Genomic DNA, 22,061 nt, shown 5'->3' with positions numbered 1-22,061 from the left:
ACAGTGATTCCAAAAAAGTCAAGAATATCTCCCATCACTTGGGGAAGAGGAAGACGGATACCCCTTTCAACGTGGCTTCTATACACATAAAGGAATCCCCTAGGGGGACAGGCGGGACGCTGGTGGGCATCTGCCAATATGATTTCATAGTTCTTCATCCACGGATAATGATCCGCCAAATAAGAAAGATCCACGGGACTCATGCGAGATGAAGTGATCTCCGCGCGAGGCCCCTTTTTCCTGGTAGGGGTCGAAGAAGAAGTTTCCATCCCAGAAACAGCTCTAGAACTTACCACCGGAGCAACAGGGGCTGTAGTGGCGAAAGAATTCTGGGTTTCTATAAACCCAAAACAACGATTCCTACGCTCCCTCAAAACACTACGTAATTTAAACAAATCGCAACTCGGAGTACTCTCAGAAGAGTTCGTGCTCTCAGAAGATTCTAAACTAAGTGAGTAATCAATGGAAGTGGTCAAGTTGAAGAGCTCAGTAGTAGAACCGGAACAGGAACTCATAAAAGCAAGATGGAAGGAATGTAAAGACCAACTTACATGAAAATCTGAAGTGAAAAGGAAGAAGCTTCGGATACTCAAGTTCTTGACACAAAGAGAGCTCCGTGGAAATTCAGGCAAAAATCAAAAGTCTTAGAAAATGGGAAAGTAAAATGGAAGAAAGAGAAAGAGGGAGACTTAAAAGAGAAGATGTCACATACCTCGAGCGGTGTGTCCCCGACACTTGTCAATCGGTGAATAGCCTGGGACAGAACAACCATCAATATGTCGCCTATTGACGGCACGCCAGGAAGATTAAAAGCCCTAAAGGACTTTAGCGTGACTTTAAGGGGGGCTTCTGATAACATCCAGAAATTATTTACAGGACCAAAAGAGTAATTGACCAAACGACTGCGTATAAAGATGATCGTGAAAGCTATGGCGTATCAAGTAAGCCACCTGGGTGGCGGATCACATGGATTCCTCCATATGCCATCAATAGTCAAACACTCGTGTAGGTGCTGTGGCCTCGCCCGGAAGACCCGGGGGGTGGACACCGTTGACGATAGATGCTGTGATTGGCATCGAAAGCAACCAATCACGGAATCAAGCTGCTCGGCAGGGCCGGAGCTCGGAGTATGGAAGAGTCGCCACCCATGAATGGAAAATGAACACCGATCCCCTGCGGGAGACCGGTGAGGGTTCATAAAATTTGGGTACGAGCCGAGAAGGCTAGCTCCTTTTCGGAGAAAGGCTACTAGGCACCCCGAAATCGCCCGGTTCTGAACCACCGGCCTCCTACTTAGCATGTTAGGCGCTAACAGACTAATCGCATATTTCTTTAAGTTTAAAATTCATTTGAAACCTTTTCTTTCTCGTTTTGAAAACTGTTTTGAGCATATTATAGAAAGCCACTTTAGTAAAGAATCACCCATTTACATGAATTAGAATATGTAGAAGAAAGAGGGAGTTAGAAGGAAGAATTGGTTTATTTACAACGTGAATTATGCTTTAAGCTATAAATTAAATCTAAACTAATCTCACTCTCGGAAAGACGATTTATTCTCTTGGTTCGTATCTCAATCGCTGTTGGAATGATTTAGATGCGTTTCAAAACCCCGTTAATTTACATGTTTTTCACTCGAATCGCCGTTGGAACGGTTCGAGTGTTTGGAAAACGTGAAATAAGAAGTTTTAACCAAAAAACGTGATTAAGCATACAAGTCCATTTATTTTTGTAGAAAACCGTTTAGATAGAAAAACGATTCAAAACTCTATCATTTACAAGAAAACGATTTTAATTACAAGGTTCGCTTAATCCGTCGTTGGAACGGATTAAGGTTTCAAAACGTGATATTTTAGGAAGTCGTTTGAAAATGATAACGAACTAAAACCTTTTATTTACATTAGGAACCTCTAAAAACCCTTAGTTTAAATAACCAAATTGAAATCTCTTTTTGTGATTTATTTTCCCCTTTTCCACTCAATTAACCTTTACTTGAACATAATTACAACAATTAACAAATTAAATCTAAATCCACCCAACCCAAATACATTTGAAATATATACATATAGGAAATTCAAAAGGAGAGTAAATATACATGTACATTTTGGTTAAAAATAATAATTATATCTATAGATTTGAAAAATAAGGAAGTAAAGGAATAAAATATAGTATAATTATTGACAAGTAAAAATAATAATGAAAACAATGCTTGAATTAAAAACAAGTAAAAAAAATGAACAAGGTTCATAAGAAAATAACTTTTAAACCCCAAGATAACAATTGTGATAGATATATAGGAAATAACCCTCCCCAAATACACATTAAACATCAAAATAACATCTAATCATCCCCAAAACATTTACTAATACAACTTGAATAAACCCAAAACTATATATATAATTTTATAAGAACTTGATTAATATAAATGAAGTTTAAATGAGAAATAGATAAATATATAATACATAATTATTATCCATATATCCCAAAAATAATTTTAATAAACATATTACATAATTATACATATATATATATATGAGTATAAATATCAAAAAGTTAGGAAAAGAGGGTTAAAAGGGCATTTTTCAGATTCCAGCAGCTTTACCGACGGAAAATCCGTCGCTAAACTGCTTTTAGTGGCAGAAAAGACAGATTTACAGAAACAGTCCCTATACTTTTCAGATTTATCAAAAAGCTTTAGATCTACTCTATTCAATCATTTTGGTCCCCGAACTACCCAAATCGGGTCATAGTCTATAGCGGAGCCGCCCCAAAACGATGTTTTATTTCAAAACGTTAATTTAAAAAGCTTTTTAAATTCTATATTTACAACGTTTTAATCCCGAACTACCCTTAAATCGGGTCACGGTTCGTGTTGGGACTTTAAAACGAGGTTTTTTTTTTAAACCAAAACATTTATTTAACACGAGACGGGAATTAAATAAATACGTGAAAATAAATAAACGTGATAAAATAAATAAAATAAATAAATAAACAAAACTAAAAATAAAATAAATAAATTGAACGAGTCTAGTCCTCAGATAATACCTCAAGATCGGTATTGACAGTCGAAGTCGGTTGATTCCACGAGTTGTGATTTTTGGTGTTTTTTGTAAAATATTTAACTTTTTGAAAATTTTCAATTTTTAGGGAAAAAAATGTTTTTCCCAAAAAATTTACTTTCTCTCTCTAAAATAAATTTTTTAGAAAGAGAAGCTCTCAAAATCCTCTTCAAATGCATGGGGATCTGTGCCTTTTATAGGCACGGATCCCGAGGTTGGGCGTGCGCCCAACCTCTGTTGGACGCGCGCCCATCTCAGGTCGGGCGCACGCGCCCAAAGATCGTTGGGCGTTCGTCCAACGATCGTCGGGCGCGCGCCCAACGCTGTCGGCCGTGCACCCGACACTCATTGGTCGCATGTCCCACGTCCGTTCGGCGACGTCCAACGTTCGTCGGGCGTTCGCCCAATGGGAGTTGGGTGGCCGCCCAACGAGCATCGGACGTGCGTCAAACGCTCGCTGACGAGCGTTTGACGCGTCGAGTGCCGTGTCTGGCGTTCGTGGAACGCTTGCCCGTTAGGGGGCGCTGTTAGTTGCCGGCTAACCAACACCCAATCATCCGGGGCTTTCTTGTGATTTTTATTTTTAAACCAATGAAACCAACCACTTTAACCGTCCGTTGTGGGTTTTTGTCACAGGTCCTCCGACTCGGTGTCTACAACTCGAGAGACCCTCCATCTCGTCTCGATACGCCCCCTGAACGGCTGAGCCGATTCTCCATAAAGGCAACTAATAACCCATTAATGAGCTAACGGTCATACTTGAATAATATCAGTTGCCGCCATTAATGAGGCATTAATAGAGACTTTCTAGTTACCGAGAGTTACAACTACATGACTATAAATAGCTTGCATCCCAAGCTATTGAGGTACACATTCACGCTCTCTTTAACCCTACTTTGTGCTTACAGTTTATTCTTCTACACAATACTGACTTTAGCATCGGAGCTTCCCCCCACCGATCCCAACAGCGCCCCCCACAGGAAAGATCACCGATCAAGGATTCATCACCAGTCACCATATATATATATATATATATATATATATATATATATATATATATATATATTACATATGGTTACATATAATATAAATGTTATAAAATTAATTTCCATATCAACCGTGTTGTTTCAGTTGGATTGTCTCTATAAACGTATTTTCATGTCAAAAATTGCCATGACATATAATAATCGTCTCGTAATTTACGAGCCAAACATAAAATAGATAATGAATGAAAATTTACAAAGTAAGGCATAATTTGTCAAAAACAAAGTAAGCATATCATCTACCAATCTATTAAGCATTCTATTAAAAAGGTCTTTATAAACAACTCACATCTATAAAGGCAGAACTGAAGGTTGCTACCAAAAGAAACAAAATTATTCATTTAACGAAAATTTCTACAATGGTGCGAGACCAGTACTAGTCCGATTCACTTAAATAATGTCACATCATTTCAACTGCTGACATGGCATCATCTGACTGGATGGATCAGTACTAATTTTGGTCCACATTAGAACTTGTGTTATTTTATCACACGCTTTATCTCTTTACTTTATCTCTTTGTAATTTCTATATACATGTCTGATTTTACAATCGCAATTTACACAGAAGCAAGTGGAAACAATCATTTTAATCTAGAGTACACAAGGACGGATCTAGGGGAACTAGAGGGGGTTGACCACCCACTGATCGATAGAAATACCAAAATATTTTAGTGTCCATAAATCAGAGAGACCATCACAAACATCCTCTGTTAATAAATTCTGAATACTGAGATTACATGATCATCTTGTCATGGGTGAAACCATGATCGGAGCAATTGTAACACCTCGCTTTTGCCTGTCCATATTGGCTTCCCAACCTATTTATAAAACATAGTTAAGTTAATTAACAAACATATAATATAAGGGTTAGACTATGCTTACTCAAGATCAACATATTACTCTCGGAAACAGTTGTTTTATAAATTTGATCTGTTTTTTCTTTAAGAAATTGTAAAAAAAAATCCCAGTTAAAAAATACAAACGAAATGAGTAACATTTTTAACAGAATTAAATATTTATGAGGACTGTTTTTTATTGCTGAAAAAAACTGAACTGAATATTATTGAACTGAACTGAATTCTACTCAAACTAAAATAATAATATAATCCTTTAAAAATAGCAATAATTAAAATAAAAATCTTATAAAAATAATAATGGTTATAATAATAACAATAATAATTATAAAAAATAATTATAATTATAATAAGTAATGATAAATTAGTAAATTAATTACTGAACTGAACTGATTGATACTGAAATTAAGTAATAAAGAATATGGCCTAAGAAGAACAATTAACACATAGAAAGATTCCAATAATGGCTATTTCAACATTGCTTATTTAGGGCTATTAGTTTCTAGCACGACAACACGATTTACAGAGATAATCCGTTTAACACGATTATCGTTTTTTTTGTTAAGCAGATAGAGTGTATAGATCGTATAACAAGATTACGATACGATAATCTATTTTTACATCCAACTAGAATTGTAATCGAGTTGAGCCGAGCTTTAGCCTACTCATGCTCGGGTCGATAAAAAATGGACGAGCTTGAGCTCGACCATTAAGAAAATTATCGGGTCGTGAGATGTTCGTGAGTAGACCGCTTATTTGTTCATGAGCTTTTCTCGTGAGCAACTCGTTAATTCTATTCATGAACTTTGCTCGCAAACAACTCATTGATTATGTTCATAAGCTATGTAGTTATGAAACCTGTAAAACTATGTAGTTTTACATTTCTCCCTTTATAAAAATATTATTATTAAAAAATAATCGAACCAAATATGCTCACGAGCCTATTTATGAATATTATAATCGAACTCGTTTACAAACCTATAACCGAACCTGCTAGCAAACTTTCCAACGAGTTTCATCGTGCTCAAACTAGACTCATTTACGAATTGAGCCTCAAAATCGTTCTCAATCTCGATGCGTTTATAAATCGAGTCGAACACAATCGAATTTTTTATCGAGCCGAACACCGAGCCGGTCATGGCTCAACTCATTTACAACCATACACCGAGCCGAGCTTGTTCATGAGTCTGTTCATAAAACATTATAATCGAGTTTGTTCATAAACCTATAACCAAGCTTGTTCATGAGCTTCTGAGCCGAGTTTCATCATGCTCAAACTCGGGTCATTTATGAATCGAGCCTTAAAATCATACTCAAACTCGGCTCGTTTACAAATCGAACCAAACACGATTAAACTTTTATCGAATGGAACTTCGAGCGGTTTGTGAGCGGCTCGACTCATTTACAGCGGTATACCGAGCAATTGCAATCAAACAAAACAACAACAATAACAACAAAGCCTTAGTCCCGAAATGATTCGGGTCGGCTAACAGGAACCATCATATGAAACCGTACAATCAAGTCGTGTCAGCGACACAAATTCTCTCCCTCCACTCTGTCCTATTCACTACCATATTCTCCTCAATCCCTAAACTCATATCACTCTCGATCACTCTCCTCCAAGTTTGCTTATGTCTACCCCTACCCCTCACCACTACATCCATTTGCCACTCTTCAGTCCTCCTAACCGGCGCATCAAGCGCTCTTCGTCTTACATGGCCAAACCACCTTAATCGGTTTTCCCTCATTTTATTCTCAATAGATGTAACCCATACTTTTGTCCTAATTATTTCATTACTCACCCTATCCTTTCTTGTATGACCACACATCCATCTCAACATACGCATCTCCGTCACCGACATCTTATGAATGTGACAGTGTTTCACTGCCCAACACTCCGTACCATATAATAATGCTGGTCTGATTGCCGTGCGGTAGAATTTGCAATCAAACAAAAAATGAAAACTTAAAAATGGTTGTTAAAATGAAAATGAGATACATACCTATTCCCATATCAAAGCCACGGTTCTTGAGTTCTCTATATTCTTGACATAAAGCACAAGTTTCACAACAGAAATGAACAAGGCAATCCACACATGGTGCTTCCTCCAAATCATATTGCCCTCTCAATTTTGATCTATAAAAACAAGAGTATAGGCAAGATAGTCCGGTGAAAGCCAGCAAAACTCCATAAATAGCTCCACTTGTTGCACATGCTAAGTATCACAAACATCAACAAGTTATTGTTATAAAAAAATTATATATATATATATATATATATATATATATATATTATATATAAACAATCTCATGTACTTGCTTTTCTTAAAAAATTCAACTTTTATAAGGCAGAAATAAATTTAAATGTTTGTGATTTAAAAGTTTATAAATAGAGATATCGGGTATGTTTTTTTATAAAATAGAGTATTTGAAATTATAAAGTTAAATTCTAATAACATTTAAGAACATATTTATTTTTATTTTATTAAACCGTTAAATTAGTAAGAAACGTAAAATATCCACCATATGATTTATGGTTTCGATTTAGAAAGTTGTGTTTTTTGGTGGGAGTTGTGTTTATCGATAAAATTTTCATTTGTTGTAATAAGAATTTGACTGTTTAATTTAACAGTTAATTTGAAATATTTCGTTATTATAAATAAAACATACCACAGACTTCTATTTGCAAACTTTTAAACTATATATCTCTGTTTGTAAATAGGGCACAAGCATTGTTTTTGTACTTTTATTTACCCTTCTAAACTTATTTAGAATGACCTATTTAACTTAAGGATGACAACGGTATTCTAGACGCCGATACTCAACACAACTCGGTTTTAATGAGATTACATATACCCTGTATAAAAGGATATAGAACATATATGGACTCAAGAAAATTACCCGTGACAGGTATGATATATTTGGTGGGTAGCGGGCCTGTTACTTATCCCGGATATTAATAGTTTTAGACGTAGGAAGTGGATCTAGGAAGCTACCGGGCGAGCTTTCAAACGGAGTTCAGCTCATTTATAAATCGAGCTGTAGCTTTTATCCAAGTGAGATTACAGTCTTCTAAGAAAAAAAAATATTACAGCCCTATTTATAAAACTTACAAGAAGATCCTTGATTGACAATCTCGGCGATCTGTCCAAAAGTTATGCAAGGGCAACAGGAAGTGATCAAACCTGCAGATATTTAATTTTATAAAAAAAAAAGTGATCATCATGTCACAAAATTAAAGTTGTAATAAGATGAAAAACATACAGTTAGCAGGATCATCACAGCAATGGCAAAGTCCGGTGGACCACTTCCCCGGCGGCATAGCTCGACGGCCGATGGTGGTGGAGAAGTGTGAATTAGGGTAAGCCGGAGGAGGAGGTGGAGGAGGATAAGGAGGAGGAGGGTATGGTGTTTCTGAAACATTTTCATAATTATTACTTGAATGTCTATTTTGCAATGGATCAGGATACATTTTATGAATTCTGATGTATATACAAACTTAATTCATCTATATATATATATATATATATATATATGGAAGAAGACTTTTGCTTGTTGGGGAATCTGAAAAAGTCAATGGTTGTAACTTCATGTATTAATATATTCAAATTCTGGGAAACTTCAATGTATGCAAGTAGATGTTGTTATATTTTTGTATGGCTTAATAGACACTCAACCCTTTAAACTTGTAACTTTTTTTCATCTGCCCCTTTAACTTAGGGGACAACCTCTCGACCCCCTCAACTTTCCAAAAACATCACATACATCCCCTTACACCACTATGTTCGGTCAAAATATTGACCCGTGTAGAAAACGCGCTCGACTGTTGACCACACCAATGCCACGTGTCATTTTTTTATTAAATTTTTCCAAGTGATTATTGTATGCGAGGTGTTGTCGTTGTTTATCGTCGCAGCCTCATCGAGGTGCTGAGGTTGGCGGTAGTGGTCGTCGAGGTGAAATCACTTGGAAAAATTTAATAAAAAAGTGACTCGTGGCATTGGTGTGATCAACAGTCAAGCGCGTTTTCTATACAGGTCAATATTTTGACCGAACATAGGGGTGTAAGGGGCTGTATGTGATGTTTTTGGAGAGTTGGGGGGTTGAGAGGTTGTCCCCTAAATTGAGGGGGCCATGTGAAAAAAAGTTACAAGTTTAGGAGGTTGGGTGCCTATTAAGCCTTTTTGTATTTGTTTACAAGACTTCAATTATGGAAGTTCATTAATATATGTTTGGTTCTAGTTCATTTTTGTTGTGTTAATAGTAAATATAAAGTCTACCCTTGATTGGAATTGAGAAACAGTTGCTAATAGCTAATAAGATATGGCGTTCCGAGCTGACGTTCAAAAACTCATTAAGGTATATGTGTATCCTGTCGTTATCAAGTAATAAATTTAGGAGAAGTCCATGTATCGAATCAACATGATTTATACCGCAAGTAGACTACTCAGCTTTTTTTATTGTTATTTAGGCGGTGATAAGTTTATTTGAATTGTGTTTATATTAATCTATTCCTAATTTGATCCAAAACACTTATAAATTCCTAAAAATGAAATGGTAATGATACGATAAAACAGGTATTCAAACTCTCAGATATAATTATGAATGGTATTATTATTGCATAAACATAAAGTGATTGAACCGACTTATCCTATGACAGTACTTAGCATGTGATTCCTTACCTACACCATAACTAACTCTAAGGATTCAGGAATTCGGGTATGTTACTGTGGTATTATTAATACCTGCAATCTCCAGTATAGATAATCGGATTAGACTCGCAATATGAACAAGTAGACTATATTCAGACTTATGAATCATATGCAAAGACGATAATTAAAGAATTCATAAAGAAATGAAACGAAATAAAAGCCTATATTAAAGATGATGAAAAATGCCACAATCTTACGATCAATTTGAAATCCGGAGAGATCTTCTAAAGTTAACAAGAGTAAAAAAGGAAAAAAAATCGTCTTTATGAAACCTGTTGACTCGAGCGATCGTCGTTCCGAACTGAAGATGGTATCTTGAGAACTTGTGATAGGTGGTAGATGGGCTTTTGCAGGTGAACAATTGATGAATTTTAGATGTATCTCAAAGAAATAACAAATTTATAAAAATAACTGTGGATACTCAATAATGAATGTAAATTAATTATAAAACTGAAAACTAGCTAACAATGGCTGAAATTTAAAATACATGATTGTCTTAGGAATGACCATCCAAGGTCTTTAAATATAAAAATAAGAGCCTAAAATAAGCTTAAAAATCTACCACAAAGTATTCTGCAAATTGTAAATTTGAATACAGTAGAATTGGACAAAATTGATGCAGTTCGGATGGCCAGCTCGATGAGCTTCAAGAACTGGTTTAAAATGACATGATTAACTCTTTAATCTACGTGTCAAAATAAAGTTGGATTTAGACAATTTGAAATGTATATTTTTTTAAGCAAATTCATGGTGTCAATAGATCACTGTAAACAAGTTTAGAAGACTAATCAAATACTTTGTCAGTTGATCATGAGCCAATTAACTTTTTTTTTCACCAAGAGAATTGTGGTGTATTAAGCCTATTAACTAGGAAGAATGCATTCTAGCTAAGATGGAAGCTTTTCAAGGAAACCTTAGTACTTAGCTAGCTGATGTCATGACTATAAAAAAAAGCTTTAAGTTGGATTAAGATGTATTGTCCCAGCCTAGTGAGAAAATTCAAATTCAGTCGGATTGTCCCGTCATAGTCAAGGTAATTCAAATGGGTTTAGAATGTCATTTGTATTTACTTGACATTATTTCTGATTGTATTTATTTATTACGAGATTTAGAGTCGTGCTCTATCTCCGTTATTAAGTGTTCAGCGAATTCGGCTGCCTATGCTCTAGCAAAAGCGGTCAATTCTGTGTCTGTTCGGAGTGAGTGGGCATGTCCACAACAATTTCTTAACAATATTCTTTCATTTGATTTAAGTTAATAAAACTTGGCATTATTTCAAAAAAACTAACCGACAACGACGACAACAACAACACTAAATAACACCTTCAACTTTTGCAGCGTGTTTGGTTCCGTATTTGGTGTCTCATATATCATTTTAAGCAAGTTTAAAAGAATAATGTGACACTCTATACATTCAGGGGACCAAATAGTTTTTTTTTTCAAATTAAGGGGGTGCTTGGTTCCTCCTTTTCGTGCTTTTATTTGCCTTTTCACTTCAAAATAGATAATTTTAGGTGTTTGGTTAGTGACCTTTAGTAACCTCCTGTTTGCTTTTTACACCTAAAAAGCAGCCTTTTACAAAAGCAGATAATCTCTTTGGAAAAACAGTTTTTTCCAACAGCAAACAACAAACCGTAACAGCAAATCGTAACAGCAAACAGTAGGTAAAACAAACAGGCCCCCAAGCCTATTAACTAGAATGAAACTACTTCATTATTTAAAAACATAATTCGAAAGCAACTATATCATAATAATTGTTATTGTATTTACACATGAATTAGATGAACTACTTAGACAAAGATAGGCAAAGCATAGACTTTGACAATTCTATGTATAGATAGTCCAAACATTTAGCACTAATCAAGACAAAAAATAATGTACTTAAATCAATAATTAAATGTCATTTTATCTTTTTATAAAAAAAAATGTCATTTTATCTTAACCTATTTGAATATTTTTTCTTTTGTTGCTTATTATAATTAAGTTATCCAAGTTGGTCAATATTATTTTGTTTCTTATGGAAATATCATAGGAAGTGGCTCACAAGATTCCCAATCATTTCATATTTTTATTAAAATAAATAAATTAGTTGAATAATTAATTGAGGTCTAAGTTTGTTAGAAGTAAACAAGGAAAATACTACTATGTTTCTTTATTAGTGTGTATATAGGGTAATTAATTTATTAGTCCTTATATTTTGACAAAACACACTGTTTAGTCACTGTATTTTCAAAAACACACGGTAAGGTCTCTAACCTTTCTCTCGATGAACTGTTTAGTCCTTCCGTCTGTTTGTTAGATTTTTTTATCGTTTATAAATTCAGAAATGACTAAATTACCCTTTATTATTTGGGTAAATTACACCCACGACAACTGAACTTTACCCATTTTCACATTATGGCTATTGGACTTCATTTCTTCCCGGTATAGCCATTGAACTTTACACTTTTTTAACACCGGTGGCCACTTAACGCCTCAAAACGACCATAGACGGCTAAAAATAAAAAATCCAAAGCGTTAATGATATTCTAAGGAACTTTAATTCTTGAAAATTTTCGTTTTGAGGTCATTTAGGTGTTGTTTGGTTAGGAGAGGGAAAGTGAATTTTTAGAGAGAGAAATCTCCAAAAAAAAATGTGATTTTAGAAAATAAAAAATGTGGTTTCATGGTAAATGTCGTTCTGAACAACTTTAATTCTTGAATATTTTCATTTTAAGGTCGTTAACGATCGTTAACGGTCATTTTGAGAAGTTAATTAAAATTGAGTGGCCGCCGATGTTAAAAAGTGTAAAGTTCAGTGGTCATACCGGAAAGAAATGAAGTTGAGTGGCCATAATGTGAAAATGGATAAAGTTCAGTGGCCATGAGTGTAATTTACCCTTTATTATTTATCAGTCAAAAGCAATTCACACCTCTATATCTTTTTCTCACAACTCGCACTCACAAAAAAAATGGAAAAAGGATTGAATCCCTAACCCATAATCAAATCACTCATGCCCACTCTTCATATTTGAATTGAAGATAGAAATCAACTCAAATCTCTCTCGCTTACTCTTCCTGTTCAAATTGAAGGTGAAAATCCTCTTACGTACTCTCAATGGTGAGTTTAATTTCTTTTATATTCTCAACTCATGTTTACTGTCAACTGCTTCAGTGATGACGAAAGATGTTTCTGCTAATTTTGTTATTGTTGTAAACTTCACTGTCTTTCCCTTCCATTTCGTTGAACTGTTACTGAAATCCTATGAAGATGAAATCCAATTTTGAAGAAGAAGCTGTTTGTATGGAGAACAAGCAAAAGAACACAGACCCAATGCTTACGAATCTGAACGATTAAGAACAAAATCAAGAAGAAGAACACTTAAAGTTGATTTCAGATGCAGTAGAGTCTAAAGGAAAGGAAAATAAAGGAAAAGAAGAATGCAGAGATGAGAAACAATGAAGATAATGGTCTCATATATTTGATTTTGTGGTAAAGGGTAGTTAAGGCATTACATTTTTATTTTAAATAGATTTTGACTCAAATCCAAATTGACTAACAAAATCTTTAATGAGAGTCTAACGACAGTGACTAAACAGTTCACCGAGAAAAACATTAGGGACTAAACAGTTCATCGAGAAAAAGGTTAGAGACCTTACCGTGTGTTTTTGAAAATATAGAGACTAAACAGTGTATTTTGTCAAAATATAGAAACTAATAAATTAATTACCCCATATTATAAGTAATTTTAATAAAAAAATATAATATTATTGTATAATATATGATGTGGCCTATCTAACTAAAGGTCCATCGGACTTACAACCCAACACTCTACGGTAAATTATTAGAAGCACCTGGTTCTTCATGTCAAATGGAGGACCTCCCATACATATTTTGACACGTGTAATATGGACCCACATATATTATAAAAGATCTCACTATTTTAATTATTACGTGGGGTCACAATACACTTGTCCAAATGTGAATTTGAAATCTTCCAAATGACATAAAAGACCGGATGCTTAATATAAGAACTCACACTCTACACTTCCAAAATATTCGAAAACCCATTAAACGAGTAAAAAGCTCTTTCATAATAATAACTCCTAATCTATGAAAGGAAAGAGAGTGCTTTTACAAAGAATAAAATTTTGTAAAGTTAAAAGAAAAAAAAAATTGTTCAAACGGATTGAGATATTTTTCGTTTGCGATTAAGAGGTAACTAAAGTTTGTTTTTTTTGCTTTTCACGTTTTGTCAAACTAGTTTTTATAAAAAAAATGTTCAAATGGAGACTGGGATTTTCGTTTTTCAACCAAGAGATAACTAAAGTTTTTCGTTTTTCTAAAACAAGGACCTAAAAATTATGATGAACATTGACAGCTTCAAAATTGAAAAATCCAAAGAGTTGAAAATATTCTAAACAACTTTAATTCTTCAATTTTTTAATTCTGATGTCATTTATGTGTTGTTTGGTAAGGAAAGAGAAACTTGATGTTTAGCGAAAGAAAGCTCCGAACATAATGGTTTTGGAAAATAAAAAATTTGGTTCCATAGTAAATGTGGTGCTAACAACCTTAGGAATTTTTCATTTTAAAGTCATTAACCGTCATTTTTATAGTGTCAAAATAAACGATCCTCAGCATAACGAAAACATCAGTCCTCATTTGGACAATTTTTTTTTATATAAATACCGGTTTGACAAAACGTGAAAGCACATGAGTTTTTTTTAGACTTTACCCTAAAAATTTCATTTCCCCCACTTTATTTATATTTCTCTCTCTATAGTCTTTACATATCTACATATCGGAATTTATATAAGAACCCATCTCAAACAAAACTTTAATAATCAGAACAATCATCCAGTCTGATCCATCCTTCAAATTGATTTCCTTAAATGCTCGTTTACTACACTAGGGTGGATCCCCTATATACATTATAATACCAAAGCTAGTAGTTAATAGTAGTAAAGAAAATGAAATATCATAATAACGAAGTGAGAGAAAAAATAGTTATTATCTATTTATAGATTATGGACGTATGAAAATATCATTCTATCCTGAATAGGGTGGTGGGGCGGTTCCCACCATACCGAACCATATGGACTTCTTTTTGCCATTGGAAAATGAAATAGACTTCTGTCTAGATTTGGTTTGAAACTGATGTCTTCTTCTTTTATCTTTCGGTCTGAACAATGATGTGAATGAATAGTTAATGAATTATTCACTCTTAATCCAAAGACTTATTTGTTATTGATCGAGATATTCCTAACCGTTGATGTAAAACTGACACTTACCTTCAATGATGAAAAGGTATATAAACTTGGAATGAGTTGTAAGAAACCCTTTCAACTTCAGTAATTCTGAGGCTTAGTATTCTAAAAATTGGCCAAAGCGACCGTTTAGGCGGCACCTAGGCGGAGATTTTTAGAACACCGTTCCGATTTCCACTAATCAGACGGCATAAATCGGTTGATCAATTTTTGGCCTCCTAGACAGTCTCAGGCAGTCCTATGCAGGTCTAGACGGCACCTAGGCGGTCATAGGAAGCCTTTTTGAAAAAATTTGTCCTTAAATTTTATGCCAATCTTATTAATTTTTTAAAAAATATTAAATAATAAAAAAATAAAAAAAACCTTAAACTATTAAATTTATTTTTAAGAATATTAATTTTATTTTATTTTGACATATTTTGTTATAAATATTATTTTATTGATATATTTATTATTTTTTAAGGATATTAATATAAATAATATTAAAATATGTATGTTTTCCTATCCTAGATATTTTATATTATTATTTTTACATAGTATAATTCATATATTACTTGTATTTATATAATACTTTATTTAATAAAAAATAAATAAATACAAAAAATACAAATCCCGATTAATCTCCGATTAATCAGACTTAAGCCTTAGTAAGAACAAAAGTCATTTTACATTCGAGTTTGAGCTTCCAAACAAAAGAAACTTTCCACATTTATGCGAGTTCTTCACTCCATTGCTTTCTTTGCATTCCTGCTTCATTTTCAAGTGCACTAGGATTCTATTTCTATTTCTATTTATGTTTTTACAAAATGTCCAAATTGCTCGTAAACTTTTGAGCCCAATTTTGTCGTGCACAAACTTGGCTCATTTATAAATTGAATCGAACCCGTCGAGCTTCTATCGAACCAAACGACGAGCCGTTCATGAACAAATCGACTCATTTATAGTCCTACCCAATGTGTTGGCGTGCCTGGCACACTTCCTGTTTGAGATACTTTTTATTAAGTCTAGTTTAATGGTTCTACAAAATAAATATTTTATTTTTGTTAGTGAGATTTTATTGTTGTTTTAAAATCTATCTTCTTGTTGCATTATAAACTTTTTTTAATATTTTATTTTTGTTAGTAAGATTTAAATCAATAATTAAATGTCATTAGTATATATATAGATTATAAGCAATTATAATAATCCTTTCAAAAAAGCAATTATAATAAAATTATAATACTATTGTATAATATATGACGTGGCCTATCTAACTAAAGGCCCATCAGACTTACAAACCCAACACTTTACACGTTCCAAAATATTCAAAATCCCGTTAAATGGCTAAATATATATATATTTTTTTATAAAATGCCACGTATCATTCCATTATTTTAATAATACAAATACAGCATGAAACAAAGATAAATAAAACCTCAATTTCATACCGGTAAAGACCCACAAAGGGAAAAAATAGACTACAAAGAGCAATACATATATTACAAAGAGCAATAAAAACCAGAAAAGATACAAATACAACAAACATAGAAATCATATCCATCTCATAAGTCGAATCCCGTTGAAAAACCGTTGTAATCCCTACGCCATCCTTTAGGCTCTTCCGGACGTTCGGATCTGAGTACTTTCTGTTTGTGCATCCACGCAGATCTATAGATCTACGGACAAGATAAACATTTTCCGCTCTTGCTAAGACCGGCAAAAGAATAAAAGAAAGAAGTATAGCTCACAAGTGTATATCTGACAGAAAAAGAAGTTCAAGAAGGTATATAGACTTCAAACTAACAATAAAATGTAAATCTAAAATATAAATGGGAGGAGGAAGAAGGAAGACAATTCCTTCTTCCTCCTCTAAGTAAACCTGCAAAATGACGGTGGTAGTAGCGGAAAAAATTGATAAAAGGGGAGAAGAAGATTGAGGTGAGGAGGTGAAGAGGTGAGAGGCGGTGAAGACTAAAAGGTTAGAGAAGAAGATGTAAAAAGGTAGAAAGATGGGAGACCTTCTCTCACTTCAATGCATGAAGAAGATAATGGCTAAATATTATGTAAATGGATCTTTCCTGTCTTTAAAATCAGGAAATGACCCAAATTTTATTCAGAGAGAAGCGTATGAAACTCAATTGGGGTTATCCAAAATGGGATTCGGTTAAGATTGGGTGGAGGATGATGTCTCAGTATGGAAGGACCCGTGGCTGGTCAGAGATGAGGGACAAGATGCCAAATCAGTAGATACTGATGCGAATAAACACACCATTGTGGTGGATTTATTCATCCCGGGCACTAGAATATGGGATGCAGCAAAACTGGTACACAAAAGGGGGAAACCCATTCTCACAAGCACAACATCAAAATAGGACCACCAAATTCTATCATATGCTTTATTGTCCTTTTGAAGGGATGCACCTCAAAGGATGTCTTCAAAGACTTACCATTCTTTTATTGTCAATTTTAAGGATAACATAACCCAATTTCCCTTTGGTATGTCACTTCATATATTAAATATACTAGAAAGCCAGAAGAACATTATCTATAATAGCCTTCCTTTCACAAAAGCTGATTGTCCAGGTCCAATAAGAGCGAGAATGTCTGACTTTAATCTATTAGCAAGAACTTAAGCAACAATCTTATAAATGACCTTGCAAAGAGAGATAAGTCGAAAGTTTTGAATAAAATTAGGACAATCATTTTTAGGGATAAGGGCAACCAGAGTATCATTAAAGGCATGAGGAAAATGTCATGACATGCGCCACTGACATCAAGCATTGAACACTTCAATACTAACAATGTGTCAAAATTTCTGAAACAAGTAGGGTTGAGGTCGTCAGTACCAAGTGATTTAGAAGAATGCTTCTATGAACTCCTCAATTGAAAAGGGATAAATAATGGCTTCACCCTCTGGATGATATCAATATAGTCAATATATGGAGCATTCCCATCTATAATTTCATAAAAAAAAAGTCTTGGAAGTAAGCCGTGATGTGATTCTTAATATCATCCTCATTCTAGGTGCCATCGATATCTTGTAATCTCTGAATCCGATTCTGACACTTTTTAAAGGCTGTCATAACATGAAAAAAATTCCTATTATTATCTCCACCTTAGAGCCAATGATGGTTGGACCACTGTTTTCAGTAGGTTTCTTTTTAGGAAAGGCAAGTCTCAAGGTTGCGTCGATATTGCGAAACCAAGTACACAGAGCTGAGGGAATATTTTGCATAACGAATAGATGATCTTGCTTATAATCCTTAACTTTTTCCCTGAACCTTAAGCGATAATGGCGCCCACTTGTCCATTGACCCAATACAAGCCCCAAGATTATCCAATAGAGGGAAACCTGCATTATTATTCCAGGTAGTGGTGACCACCTCATGTAAAATGCCCATTAAAAAGCCACGGATTTTAGAATACTTCCAATCCGTATAGTCGTGAAAACAAATAGAGGCAAAAAGGCAAAGGGGGTTGTGAACTGAAATCAAAGACAAGACATCTCATGGAAAGCCTCGAAAAACAGTTGGAGCCAACTATCAGGAACAATACAACAATCGAGTCTTTCTTCCACGAAATAAGCCAAACCTCTCCTCTTCTCCTAAGTGAAGCCATACCCTTCAAGGTGAAAGGTCGGACAAGCCACAATCCACAATAGCCTCAAAGTAGTCACTTAAGATACGGATAAATACTATTCTTCTCACTTGGGCTTAAAGATGTCATTGAAGTCCTATATCACGCACTAAGAGAGATGATCAATAGCTTGTAACTATATAAAGAAATACCACGTCATGTGGTGTTGAGAGCGGTCCAAAGTACCATAGAAACCATAACAACGCTACATAGGAGAATCACTACTAGAAATGTTTTATCAATATGGTAAGTAGAATAATCAGTAATCGTAAAATCCACATAATTCTTACAAATAACCGCTAAACATCAATTGCGACACACACAGTCAATAAAACAACAACCATAATAACAAATACCACGTTTTATTTCATCAAATACGAGCAGAATGGACACGTTCAATTAAAAAATATCGAATTGTGTTTATAACTCCTAATTAAATCTTTAAGTACTGGGTTGCCAAGTCCACGAAAGTTCCAACTAAGACCATCATGGCTCTCGACGTGACGTGTTTGATAGTAATAGATATCCCATAATGAAAATTAAGCTTTAGCCGAATTTACATCTAGCCCTTTATGACACACGCAATGAACGAGTGATGAGAAGGGTATTTTCGAGAAATTAAAATTTATAACCAGCCGCAAAATGGAGGATCAGAGGTCCTTACTCCTCAGCTTCATCCGAGAGGGTTTTCGTTAGGGTTTTTCAGTCGACGGCGAGCATCATTTTCCGATCTCCGTTAACAAGCAATGGCGTCTCTCATGGCGATTCGCCGTTCCAGGAATCCGAAATTACTTTCATTTTCTTCTTCGTTTCGCAAGGTACGGTCTATTCTCCGCTCCGACTTCCTTTTCAGTAACCATTCCAAAACCCTAAGCACTTCTTCTGCTATTCCTAATGATTATCAAAGACCTAATCTATCTAGCTATCAAAATGAGAGCAACCCTAATAGTAGCCATTGGAACCAGGGGAGTCCTAATCAATGGGACTCACCGCAGGACCAGAGAAACCCTAATCAATGGCGGCCTCATCAAAGTGGTAGCAATCCTAATCAATGGAATCCACAAAACCAGACTCATCATCAAGCTCCTCCTCAACATGTAAACCCTAGTAATAGTCAGTTTAATAACCAGAATTTGAACCAGAGTTATCCTTCTTCATTTTCTCAACCACAGCAAAATCATCAGTTTAACTCCCAAGGTCAGTACCAAAACCCTAGTCGAGTGAATCCTGATCAATGGAATTCGCCTGCTCAGAATTTCCCTCCTAATAAGCCACAACAAAATCCTAATCAGTGGACTTCTCAAGGCCAGTATCAAAACTCTAGCTCTGAGCAATGGAATTCACCTGCTCAGAATTTTCCTCCTCCTCATCTTCCACCACAGAATCCTAATCAGTGGAATTCCCCTCCTCAGAATTATCCTCAACAGCAGAATCATACCCAGGCAAGTCCTAATGTTCACGATTATCGGCAAGCTAGAAGCCCAAATCAATGGAACAATCAAAATCAGGGGTTCCCACAGGGAAGAGTCCCTGATCAGTGGGCAAAACCTGGGCAAAACCTAAATCAAGGAGGAGCACCGAATATGAATGCCGACATGAATGCTCGATATCAAGCTCCACCTCCACCTCCACCTTCAGCTCCAACTGCAGCTCCTCCAGAAGTGGATTTGATGCGTTTGTGCCAGGAGGGGAAGGTGAATGAAGCTATTGAGTTAATGGAGAAAGGAGTTAAAGCTGATGCTAATTGTTTTCATCACTTGTTTGAGCTGTGTGGGAAACTTGAGGATGCTAAAAAGGTACATGATTATTTTTTGCAATCAACATTTAGAGGTGATCTTAAGTTTAACAACAAGGTGATTGAAATGTATGGGAAATGTGGAAGTATGACTGATGCTAGGAGAGTTTTTGATCATATGCCCGAAAGAAATATGGATTCTTGGCATTTGATGCTTAATGGGTATGCACATAATAATATAGGAGATGAGGGTTTGCAAATGTTTGAGCAGATGAGGATACAAGGGTTGAAACCCACTGAAGAAACTTTCCTTGCTGTTTTATCTGCTTGTGCTAGTGCAGACGCGGTGGAAGAAGGATTCTTACATTTCGAATCAATGAAGAATGAGTATGGAATCAATCCGGGAATTCAACATTATTTGGGGGTCATAGATATTCTTGGCAAGTGTGGGTATGTTAATGAAATCGAAGAGTATGTGCGGAATCTCCCCTTTGACCCTACTGTGGAGGTTTGGGAATCATTTAAGAAGTATGCTCGTTTTCATGGCGATGTTGATCTTGAAGACCGTGCTGAGGAGTTGATAGTTGCTCTTGACCCATCAAAAGCTGCAGCCAAGAAGATCCCTACGCCACCACCAAAGAAGTACAGCTTAATCAGCATGCTTGAAGGAAAGAATAGAATAATCGAGTTTCGAAATCCCACTCTTTACAAGGATGATGAGAAACTGAAGGCATTGAGTAAGGCAGTGAGCTATGTGCCTGATACTAGATACGTTCTTCACGATATCGATCAGGAAGCCAAAGAGCAAGCCTTGCTTTACCACAGTGAGCGTTTGGCAATTGCATACGGTCTCATCAGTACTCCGGCAAGGACACCCTTGAGGATCATAAAAAACCTCCGTATTTGTGGTGATTGTCACAATGCTATCAAGATCATGTCCAAGATTGTTGGGAGGGAATTGATTGTTAGGGATAACAAAAGATTTCACCATTTCAAGGACGGCGGCTGCTCTTGTGGAGATTACTGGTGAAGCAACAATGGCTACTGTCTGAAGTGAGATAATATCTTAGGGATTTTAAGTATAAAGTTCCAAAGCTTCGACACCGTATATTCTACTCTAGAACGAAAACAAACGAACAGCTTTTCTGTTGGTAGAGAATGGACAATCATGGTATGTTTTTCTAATGCTCTGAGTATTTCGTTTTATGATTCCTATGATTCACTGTTGTTGCCTTCATAATTATGAAGTGGTCTAGGAATAAACAAACTACGAATTTGTAAATGTTGCTAATCTATTTGCCATTTCTTTCTTACAGAAGATTAGATCATGGTTGATGAGCCAATAGTTAGTAAAACCGAGTTCATACAATAATTCGTTGATCTTCTTTTGCCCTGCTATCATCACAGTTTATGCATAAGATACTATAATGTCTGCTCTTAGAATTCAATCTTCAATCTCCCAAATTTGGTCTAATCATGGTGTATTTATTGAAGTGAAATTATGTTCTCTTAAGAGTGTGTTTCTTTCAGCCTTTTCCATCTCTTATTGTAATCTAATTTTGAAATTTGGTTGTTTTGAATTGAATTGTTCGAATTCGAAGCATCCACGGTGATGAGTTTAGTGTACATATGTTCTTCTTCTGCCATTGTTTTCAGTATTTTTTGGTAACGAAAGAAAATATCTCAGGACCTGGAAGTGATCGGAACGACAATCCTGATTCTGTGAATGTTCTAAACTTGTTCAAATCATTTAGATACACATGATTCGATGATTATCAAATTACTTAATTGATCGA

The 22,061-nt window shown here is 35.1% G+C and overlaps 2 protein-coding genes across 3 annotated transcripts; one reads left to right on the top strand and one right to left on the bottom strand.

Moving 5' to 3' along the window:
- Nucleotides 1-4,411: 4,411 nt before the first annotated feature.
- On the bottom strand, nucleotides 4,412-8,456 carry LOC136226576 (protein PLANT CADMIUM RESISTANCE 2-like). The gene is made up of 4 exons (XM_066015143.1): nucleotides 8,218-8,456; nucleotides 8,067-8,138; nucleotides 6,957-7,169; nucleotides 4,412-4,917 (listed from the first exon to the last, which is right to left on the bottom strand). The coding sequence occupies exons 1-4, from the start codon at nucleotides 8,423-8,425 to the stop codon at nucleotides 4,841-4,843; spliced, it is 570 nt and encodes a 189-aa protein (XP_065871215.1). The 5' UTR covers nucleotides 8,426-8,456; the 3' UTR covers nucleotides 4,412-4,840.
- A 10,709-nt stretch (nucleotides 8,457-19,165) lies between these two features.
- LOC136226287 (pentatricopeptide repeat-containing protein At2g15690, mitochondrial-like) lies at nucleotides 19,166-22,061 on the top strand. 2 transcript variants are annotated; one of them, XM_066014676.1, is made up of 2 exons: nucleotides 19,166-21,436; nucleotides 21,953-22,061. In XM_066014676.1, exon 1 carries the CDS (start codon nucleotides 19,277-19,279, stop codon nucleotides 21,293-21,295), a length of 2,019 nt encoding a protein of 672 aa, XP_065870748.1. In that variant the 5' UTR covers nucleotides 19,166-19,276; the 3' UTR covers nucleotides 21,296-21,436; nucleotides 21,953-22,061. The 2 variants fall into 2 exon arrangements, with proteins under 2 accessions (XP_065870748.1, XP_065870747.1); XM_066014675.1 differs by lacking the exon at nucleotides 21,953-22,061 and adding an exon at nucleotides 21,582-21,895.

This window comes from Euphorbia lathyris, chromosome 4, assembly GCF_963576675.1.
Source record: "Euphorbia lathyris chromosome 4, ddEupLath1.1, whole genome shotgun sequence".
Classification (NCBI taxonomy): Eukaryota; Viridiplantae; Streptophyta; class Magnoliopsida; order Malpighiales; family Euphorbiaceae; genus Euphorbia; species Euphorbia lathyris.
Note: the sequence above shows the minus strand (reverse complement) of the source record. Positions and strands in the feature narration are given on the sequence as shown.